This window comes from Dendroctonus ponderosae, unplaced genomic scaffold, assembly GCF_020466585.1.
Source record: "Dendroctonus ponderosae isolate FM_Combo_2020 unplaced genomic scaffold, Dpon_F_20191213v2 Dpon_F_20191213_2, whole genome shotgun sequence".
NCBI lineage: Eukaryota > Metazoa > Arthropoda > Insecta > Coleoptera > Curculionidae > Dendroctonus > Dendroctonus ponderosae.
This window is the reverse complement of record NW_026018165.1, coordinates 18,422,008-18,430,639: the sequence shown is the minus strand read 5'-3', so window position 1 is coordinate 18,430,639 and position 8,632 is coordinate 18,422,008. Positions and strand designations below refer to the sequence as shown.

General features: G+C 41.7%; 4 protein-coding genes across 6 annotated transcripts in view; 2 read left to right on the top strand and 2 right to left on the bottom strand.

Annotated features, from left to right (window-relative positions):
- LOC109545350 overlaps positions 1-4,209 on the top strand; it is a 35,155-nt gene extending 30,946 nt beyond the window's left edge. The window contains exon 6 of the mRNA XM_048663671.1: positions 4,155-4,209. Within this exon, the coding sequence (XP_048519628.1) occupies positions 4,155-4,176 (22 nt within the window). The 3' untranslated portion in view covers positions 4,177-4,209. The remainder of the gene's footprint in view (positions 1-4,154) is intronic.
- Positions 267-3,414, bottom strand: LOC109545349. 2 transcript variants are annotated; one of them, XM_019916002.2, is made up of 6 exons: positions 3,193-3,414; positions 2,252-2,509; positions 1,739-2,198; positions 888-1,692; positions 511-724; positions 267-421 (listed from the first exon to the last, which is right to left on the bottom strand). In XM_019916002.2, exons 1-6 carry the CDS (start codon positions 3,316-3,318, stop codon positions 398-400), a joined length of 1,887 nt encoding a protein of 628 aa, XP_019771561.2. In that variant the 5' UTR covers positions 3,319-3,414; the 3' UTR covers positions 267-397. The 2 variants fall into 2 exon arrangements, with proteins under 2 accessions (XP_019771561.2, XP_019771562.2); XM_019916003.2 differs by having other exon boundaries at positions 888-1,677; positions 3,193-3,412.
- Positions 4,210-5,185: 976 nt separating the features above from the next.
- Positions 5,186-6,588, top strand: LOC109545352 (general odorant-binding protein 71). 2 transcript variants are annotated; one of them, XM_019916007.2, is made up of 5 exons: positions 5,186-5,519; positions 5,578-5,743; positions 5,815-6,056; positions 6,214-6,340; positions 6,394-6,588. In XM_019916007.2, the coding sequence occupies exons 1-5, from the start codon at positions 5,466-5,468 to the stop codon at positions 6,498-6,500; spliced, it is 696 nt and encodes a 231-aa protein (XP_019771566.2). In that variant the 5' UTR covers positions 5,186-5,465; the 3' UTR covers positions 6,501-6,588. The 2 variants fall into 2 exon arrangements, with proteins under 2 accessions (XP_019771566.2, XP_019771565.2); XM_019916006.2 differs by having other exon boundaries at positions 5,202-5,519; positions 5,578-5,764; positions 6,394-6,584.
- A 275-nt stretch (positions 6,589-6,863) lies between these two features.
- On the bottom strand, positions 6,864-7,289 carry LOC109545216 (dynein regulatory complex subunit 2). The gene has a single exon (XM_048664319.1). The coding sequence runs from the start codon at positions 7,287-7,289 to the stop codon at positions 6,864-6,866; it is 426 nt and encodes a 141-aa protein (XP_048520276.1).
- Positions 7,290-8,632: the final 1,343 nt, after the last annotated feature.

Sequence of the window (8,632 nt, the reverse complement as noted above, 5' to 3'; positions counted from 1 at the left end):
TAGCTCAAACCGTTCTCTAAAAATAAGCGAAAAATTAAGAGCGGTTCTCATATACTGCAAAAATTTGACAATTTTGTATTGTGCGTGAAAACTAAAAACATTCGTAAACTGAGAGTTTTTATGGAAAAGAGCTCAATTTAAGGCTGTATTCTTAATGACTAGGGCTTTGCATCTCCACCGGTTCTCTAAATAGAACCCAATGCTTAAGAGCGGTTCGCATAATCTGCACATATTGTGACTTTTCGCATTTTGTGTGTAAACTAAACTTTGAAGTTTGACCCTTTTAATTTCTAATAACCTAAGAATTAATTTTTTTTGAAATTTAACATAAAACATAACATATTTTCTCTATACAATAAAGAAAAGGATCAGTCCGTTGTGCGGTCTTCGAATACGGCTAGGCTCTAACGATGTGGAAATTCTAAAATAACAGAACATTCCATTAGATTGAAATAAAAAATTGACAGTAAAAGTTCGGGCAAAAAAATATCAACCTTGAAAACAGCTTACCCTGTAATGAATTCGCAAAGATTTGCTACAATTGCCGACAAACATGCAATGAAGACATTGAAAGTGGTTCGATGTAATGATGTGTTTTATCATATGGGTTTGTACATCTTCTTTGGCGCTGCAAATTACATTGCAAAAAATGCACAAATATTTGATCGTTCTGTGGTCCGGCAGGTTTTCAAAGGCGTGAACGCTTTGATGTCTGGTCACAGAACTGAAAAAGATGCGCTAGAGTTAAACGGATTTTTAGATACAACCCACTTTCGGCATTAAAATAAATTGAAAACGTCCCAAACTCGAGGCTCAATCACTGAAACTCTGTGTAAATTTTTACAGAATCTGCAAAGCTTTGCAGAGGACTAAAAAGTTATTCTCACCCTTTCCAGTTCGCTCTATAGGGGCAAAACCGACAGAAAAACTTCCCGAATTTGTTGCATGGACGCTCATGAAGGAGGGTATGTCTGATGATGCCTCCCTTTGATCGAAACTTTGCTGCGCATACATAGCAGCCCCAACATTCCCGCAAAAAGTGACTGTTCCTTGACGCCAACTTGGCCTGGCATGAGCGCAGAGTCAAATCAATGGGCTGGTTTAGATCAGCTTCCACTTGGTAACAATCATCTTCATTTGCATCTACCGGGTTGTACGAAAAAGGAACGTCTGCTTGCCGAAGAGTTTCCACAAATGCACAATTGCCAAAAGTTGGGTTCGACGTTTCCAATGGTGCACAGGCCTGCTGTGCATAGCCATCAATGAACTCGGTCAGCAATTCGGCGTGTATGTGAAATGTGGCAATTTCTTCTTCAATATTGCAGGATTTGTCTTCTTTGGCTGCAGGAGCAGATCCGGACGCTTCAATCTCGAGTTCGCTTGTTCCCCCCTGAAGTTCAGCGTCCAAATCAAAGTCGCTTCTAATCGCTTCAAAGCCCTCATCATTGCCGAAGGTTGTGTCGTTTTCTGCTTCACAAAGCTGCAGTTTGAGATCAGTTTCGACTATGTCCAGGTCCATGCTTTTCACCTCATCGGAAGACAGCGTATCGTCATTGGCGAATATCAGGTCTTCATTGGGCCGATATATCACCGTTTCTTCATCCGAATCATTCAAGTCGATAGTGGGAATAGACTCTTTAGTGAGGTTGATATTGCAGGCGCACAAGCCTTTATTATCTGTAAGCGAATTTTCTTATGAATCCCAACATGAAAGCTGCCGTTACGTTGTACGTCTTACCATAAGTCTGCACAAAATTGCACGGAGCCACTGGAGGAACATCCGTGCCGGGATTGTTGCTCACTGTGAAGTTTGGATAATCTTCCCCAGTGGCAAAATTATACTCCATGTGCCGTATCATATCGAAATTCATCCGCACATGCTCGGTGTTACTTTCCAAAGCCAACACCAGTTTGGAGAAATTCGCATTGGCACGACTGATGTAGCTCTGAAACTTGTGCTGGCCCAAATCGATGGTCTGCTGCTTCTCCCTCTGAATCTGCTCCCTCACGGTCCGAACCTGCACATTCAGCATCACCAACGTGTATATATTGGTGTCGGTTAAGACATTCAGATGACTCTCATGGCAGGCTTGCAGCAAGAAATTATCAATTTGGTTGCATTGTTGCTTGAAGCTGTATATCTTCAAGATCCACGACCAGCAGAAATGGCAAATATTAGTTTGGGCTTTGATGTATTTCTGAAAGAACGTAGATCAACCAAACGGCACTGGCCACCCAACGGACTACCTACAAATGCGGGTATGACATATTCAACAATTTTCTGCACTCGGGTGGGTCCATAGCGAGAGCTCGAAAATATGGACTCTTCGGAAGTGTTAGCTTGAAACGCCAAACAAAAGGCGCAGAACTTGACGCCGGCGGCTCTGGAGAACTTTTGCTGCAGGAAGTCTTTGCGCTGCAGTGGAAACCCACTTTTCACCGTCATCACAAAGTCCAAGTTGGTGTAGCAGTCCTTGCAAAGCCGGATGAAGTTGGTTGCGCCCAAATTCTGCAAGAATTTTGCGTGAGTGAATGTAGTTTGAGCCCATTTTTGGATTTCAATTTTGATTAAGGACAGATGCTCAAAGGGCTCAAAACCTGCCCAAAAAAATTGCACATTGCACATATCAAGTTCACAATTGAACTCCTTATTGAGTTTCTGCAGACTACTGGGGAGTACTGCAATCTTTCTCATCAACATTAGTCATAAACATCATCTAATTGAAAGATAAATTATTAAAAAGGAGCGACAAAGTCCACCACAGCACGTTAATTTGGCCGCTGAAAAACAGGCTGGTGTTTTGTGCATCTTTTATGCTCTTTTTGTTGCTTTTCCTCAAAAATTGCATTACTGCAGCTTTCGACGTTTTTTATAAAAAAAAGAGTTTCCATCGTCGATTTTTTAGCGTTTTGTGTATCCGCTTGAACCAAAGACATCAACACAAATTTGCGCTTTCGAAGCTCTTCAAATCAAGAACTTTTAACTAGTTTCGCCAAATTTTCAATCAGCTATTCACGCAAAAGCCTGTTTCAGACACTTTTGGTCATCAGCATGGAAACTTCTTGTCGAAAGCGACTTTGAAATTATTGAAATTCCGCAAAAAGAGGCAATGTAAATTATTCATCATACTCAAACCTGCATGTCTTTGGCAAAAAAATTGCGCACAATTTTAACATTCGTATCAGACTTACCATCTTAGGAAAGTTATCCAAGATTACCATTCTGGTGACAGGATCGCTGGAAAACATGTAAACCATATCCAGTTCTTCCAAACACAGGCGGCAAAATAGCGCATTTGCGGACGCTTGAAGTGCCATTTTCGAAACGCTTTGAACAAATGCAAAACCGTCCAAGTCGCAATTTGTACGTATTTAAATAGTTCCTGCCAACTAAGTGAACTATTTGGAATACCGTATGCCTTTTTCCGTCCGATATCAGTATATTTATCGTTTTTATGCGTACCAGTTTCTTTTTTCTTGTAAACTGAACTTGCAAATTTTCTAAGTCTGGTTCTTGGTATGGATAAATAATAAAATAACTTGGTAGGGTGAATAAAATTGTTATTGAGTCGAATCTTCATACTAATGGAAGGTGATTCTTTGTAAAGGAGCAGAATATGCGCTTCGTCTCTTTGATGGCACTCTTGTGGAAGCTCTACTATCTGGGAGCGCTTTGGCCAAAGCTGCCGCTTCCAGCACCGCCCGAATAAAACCTCGCAGCTGCTTGTTTTCCTTCTCCAATACAATTTTCTCCTGCACAAGCTCCCTAACATCAACCTCCACCTTATTGTGTACTGTCCAGAAATTTTCCATTTTCTCCAAACTCTCGTAGCACTTGTCCAGGAAATGGTGCTTGATGTCCAAAGCTTCGCTAGGGCTCGTCTGGTAATCCACAAATTCCGATTCTTTTGCATCGATCTTCACGTCGTTGATTGCAATGGGGATTTTAGGCAAAAACGTGGATTTAACTGAAGGTGTAAAAAGGGTGGAAGACGAAGAACGCTCGAGGGTTCTTAGTGGCTTTGAGGCTGGGCGACTTTTTGCCTTTTCTGTCGTCGAAAGGTCGTCCTTGATTTTACCTGAAATCTCCCATCTAATAAACATCTTGATGGCGGGCAAAGGTAGAACTTACTCAATATTTGCTCTTCTTGTAGAACTTTCTCGTACAACTTCTGATCGTCAGTCATGCCATCAAACGTCCCATCTTCCGACGCTTGCTTGCAAGCCACCAAATCAGTCATGGGGAGCCATCTGGTAAGTCTTTCTCGTTCAGTCACGAATTTTTGGCATGTTCCAGATAAAGCCAGCAGATGCCTGCCCTTGGTCAAAAGCACCGATAAATCATCCAGAGTTTCATTAGATTGAGCAGTCAAATTTCGCAACTGCTTCTCATCTAGAGCCAAGTGGGTTTTTAGAGTTTTACGCAGTTTGAGAAACTTTGCCTTCAACTGAGCTTCTTCTGCTTGCAAAGACTTGACTTTGTCGCTTTTCAGCTTCTGGAGACTTTCGTATTCGACAGTCAAGGTTTTAATTAGATCCTAAAATATTAAGGGTTTGTACTAGAGAAGTTCACTAATTGCTACGGGAATAAAAGTAAATTGCCCGCATGTTTTCCGAACTTTCTTCTATTTGTAGCGAATAAATCAGTTTTAGTGGCCCGAATGGGCCATTGCGTTGTCATCAGACTAATTTGTGTTGTTAAATCGGCTACTTGTTGATTTCCTTATGGGGTTACTCGGTTTTATTATTCCATATTTTATTCCTGTTTATTTTTCAATAAAATGCGATGACAACTTTTTCTTTATTGCATGCGGATATTGTTTTTACTGCTGCTGATCGCTCGAATGTAGTAAATTGTTTAAAAATTGCACACCTGCACCAGGAAGCAGATATTTATTAGGAGGAGTTTGCGTAACCCCGATGAAATTCCCAATTACCTCATCTTTTACCAGTCGTTTTTCGTTTTTTTGGACTTCGTCCGAGCTTTCCGCGTCGATCCGACGCAGTTCCGACAAATGGCTCCTGCGGACGTCCGTTTTTCTCACATACAAATGAACAATTTCCAATATTTGCCTCCAAAGAACCGATTCGGTTTCGGCTCGCGTTTTGCACAGAAGGCGCAAAGATGACCGATTCTGCAATCAAATTTTAACAATTAATATTGAGAAAAAATGCATAAAATGATGCTTCATTTCTTTGGATCCAGCAGTTTTAATGCGTACTTATTTGGTTGCCATCAGGAAACAACAATCTTGTGACTTACCGAACGGATATCGAATCTGACAAAGTTAAATACAACAAGCGGACCGCTCTAATTTGCCATAGATCCTATTATTTGTCAAATTAACCAATTAAAACAGCCGTTCCGCTGCTGCCCACCATATAAAACCATATTTCTCGGCGAATTCTTTGAAAACGTCCATTCTGTGGCCGACTTTTCATGTGAACACCCAGCCAGAGCCAAAATGAAGCAGCTTTTCATGGTGGTGCTAACTGCTCTTTGTGCGGTGCATTGTAAGGTGGGTCGACATCAACACAACACAATCAATTAAGAAAATAATGGGGAAACTTGCGCAGGGATTAGAATGTGGATTGTCGAAAATATCCAGCGAGCACTTTAGGAAAATCGCCTCCGAGTGCGTGAAGGACAATGAAACGCTCAACCGAATATGGGAGCTCACCTCCGAGGCGTCGATGGACGACGAGTCTGCATCATCTGATGAAGAAGTTCCGATCACCCAAGGCAAGGAAGCTCCCAACTTAGGTAGGGCGATTTTTTAGCGAAAAATCTGTCTATGTGTGAAACCCTTCCAGATCTCGGCTCGTCGGCACAAAAGAGCATGAAGATGAGCAGGGCGAGCAGAACGAAAAGATCGCGCAAAAGCTTCAACAACGAGTCCCCGATGTCCCAAAGGAAACCCTCTCCAACGTCGACCACCACCGAACAAACCACCACAATTCAAAGCGAAGAAAACGAAGACAACGCGGACGCTAATAATGTTGAAGAATCAGGGGAAGTCTGCATTTTGCAGTGCATATTTGAGAAGCTGGAAATGGTAAATCGTGTTTCGCTATCATCCACCATCTTCTTCGTCTAACGACGACGGGCTATCATCCATTGAACTGTTGCTTCGGATACAAATCACTTCTAAAAATGCCAGAAAACGCCAGAACAATCTCCAATTAATTGTTCATAATTGTTCTGATTTGCAGACGGACACCAACGGCCTTCCGGACCACAAAAAGTTTGCTGCCGCATTGGTAGAATCGGCCACCGGCCGAGAAACTCGAGATTTCCTACAGGACTCCGTTGATGAATGCTTCCAGGAAACCGAAGAAGGTAAGCTTGCGTTGAAGCAGCAATAAGTAGCACTGAATCCGCTTCATATTTAGGGGACTTTGAGAACTCGTGCGAATACTCCACAAAACTGGTCACCTGCCTTGCAGGAAGAGGAAAGTCCAACTGCGCGGATTGGCCCGTTGGAGACTTACCATTTTAGGTCGCTTACCCGTTTTTGATGTGAATCTCTTATTAGTAGCAGTTACTGTTTGTTCTAGTTAGTTGTTACATGCATTACCAAAAAGCCATTCAAAGTCTTTGCTCTCAACTCACGTTGTACTCCACTTCATAGAGCCGCTTGCTGTATGCTTCCCAGCTCTCTTTCAGCAGTTTTTCCGAAACAGTTGCCTGCCCATAAGCAACAGTCTTGAGGTACAAAACTTCGGCATTTGAGTGATCTTGCATCAAGTTCTCCTCTGCCTTGGCTTGCTCGATGAGGCCATCCAGTTCTTCTCGATAATCCGACTGCAGCTTTTCTATGTGGCCATTTTGGTGCTCTGAAACAGATCGACAGTGACTAGTTTCAGCAGACACTATCTTTCGATGCCTCACCAATTATTTCATCCAAGTGCCGCGAATGGGAGTTGAAGTTATTCATATACTGCTCCTCTGCATCCTCCAGTTCTTCCATCAGTTTGGCTATTCGATTGTTCTTGTTCTCCACCAGCCTTTCAATCCAGGCCTTCAGATACTCCACGTCGCTCTTCATTTCCTTTACCTTGATGGTCCTCATTATTTGGTGCCAGTTTTGGTTGATTTTGGCCAAGTTCAGGCGAGCAAATGCTTCTTCCTTCTTGATTTTTTTCTTCATGAAAATGGCAATCAATTGCTCTTTGCGCCTTTTCGCTTCTTCCTCCATTTCAGCCCTGTGCTGCAGGTAGCGCGCCCGTTCTTCATCGGACATTTTCGCCAGTTTGTTGGCCAGAGATTTCTTCTTTTTTCCTGCCATTTTGCTTGGGCAAAACTGAACTGTGCATGTTAGTTGCAGTGCGAGGCCAACAAGGGGTCGTTTGGGAGCTTGCCATGGTTTTATTGAACTAACTTTTCAGTGTTTGACGGGGATGGGACAAAAACCATGGAGTGTACATAAATAGAGATATATTGTATAATATCTTAGCCCACAGAAATGCCCATTTAGTAAGCATGCGATAAGTCCAAACGAAAACATTGTTTTTGTCGCTTGTAACGCTCTCGCTTTCTTTAGCGATTAGCAATTTTGCATGGTTCATCTGCAGCGAGATTTCTGTTGCATTAACAGAGCCACACTTAGTTATTGCGTTCAACTTGCTACAGATCGGCAAACGATCACAACGGCAACAGTTACATTTTCAATAACAAAACCAATCCAATCTAAGGAAAATTAGTCAAGTCACATCTACTTTGGCCTCTTTAAAACTCTTTAAACTGCCGGTTCTCAATGATACACAAGCTGCTACTGATTTGAAACTGAAACTTCAGCGTACTACGACGGGTTCACATTAAAACATTGTTTTATATAATATGAATAAATGATGTCTGATTACAAATGCACAACGAAGCTTAAAGCTAAATGCGAGCCACTGGTGTGCGGTTCAAGGAAACGTAAGTTTTAAGGAAAGCATTGGGTAAATTGGTTATAAGTGGTGGGTTAAGACATTATGTACATTTCTAGGAAAAACACTGGAGAATCGAAATGTGCTTTCTGTTAGCTGATATGTGATGGTCATATCGATGATAATTGAATTCGCATTTTCCACTATGCTATGATTGTTGAGCGATTGACACACTGTGATTATCATTAGCTGTTTTATTCAGCAACTAGTAACACTCAGTAAAGGGGATTTTCACGTATACTCTCTTATAGGTAAAGATTAACAAGGATAAAATTGTATCAAATTTCGTCATAAGATTTAATGGTCGAAATCTGCAGTGCGCAACCGAAAAAGCATAGAAACATTCATTTCAGCTTTAATTCGTGGATGTTTCTATGCTTATATACTTCCAGTCGAAGCAGCGCTCTTCATACTGTCCAACTTCTACTTGTTCGTTAAAAATTGTACTTTTCTGCATCGGTCTCTCATTTGGCGGAAACATGCAGAGGCCAATGAATCGCATCTTGTGTCGAAGAAGACGTTTGTTTGAATCACCCAATCAGCAATTGATTGAACGCAGTTTTTTTGGCTCAGGAAAATTGCCTTTTGCATGCGGCAGCATTCTAGATTTAAGTGAGTTCCTAAGTGATGCAAACAAACCCTGGAAAAGGCAGGAGGCAAATTATTAGAGTCTATCAGAATGAAAAATTGTCCAGAAAAT

Bases quoted from the DNA above. Each gene is read 5' to 3' on its own strand.
- LOC109545352 (XM_019916006.2), top strand. From the start codon at position 5,466: ATGAAGCAGCTTTTCATGGTGGTGCTAACTGCTCTTTGTGCGGTGCAT. The intron at 5,520-5,577 runs GTGGGTCGACAT...AAACTTGCGCAG, and splicing joins TTTGTGCGGTGCATTGTAAG to GGATTAGAATGTGGATTGTC. The intron at 5,765-5,814 runs GTAGGGCGATTT...AAACCCTTCCAG, and splicing joins CAAGGAAGCTCCCAACTTAG to ATCTCGGCTCGTCGGCACAA.
- LOC109545349 (XM_019916002.2), bottom strand. From the start codon at position 3,318: ATGGCACTTCAAGCGTCCGCAAATGCGCTATTTTGCCGCCTGTGTTTG. The intron at 1,693-1,738 runs GTAAGACGTACA...GGGATTCATAAG, and splicing joins CAATTTTGTGCAGACTTATG to AAAATTCGCTTACAGATAAT. The intron at 422-510 runs GTAAGCTGTTTT...CTGTTATTTTAG, and splicing joins CTTTGCGAATTCATTACAGG to AATTTCCACATCGTTAGAGC.
- LOC109545216 (XM_048664319.1), bottom strand. From the start codon at position 7,289: ATGGCAGGAAAAAAGAAGAAATCTCTGGCCAACAAACTGGCGAAAATG.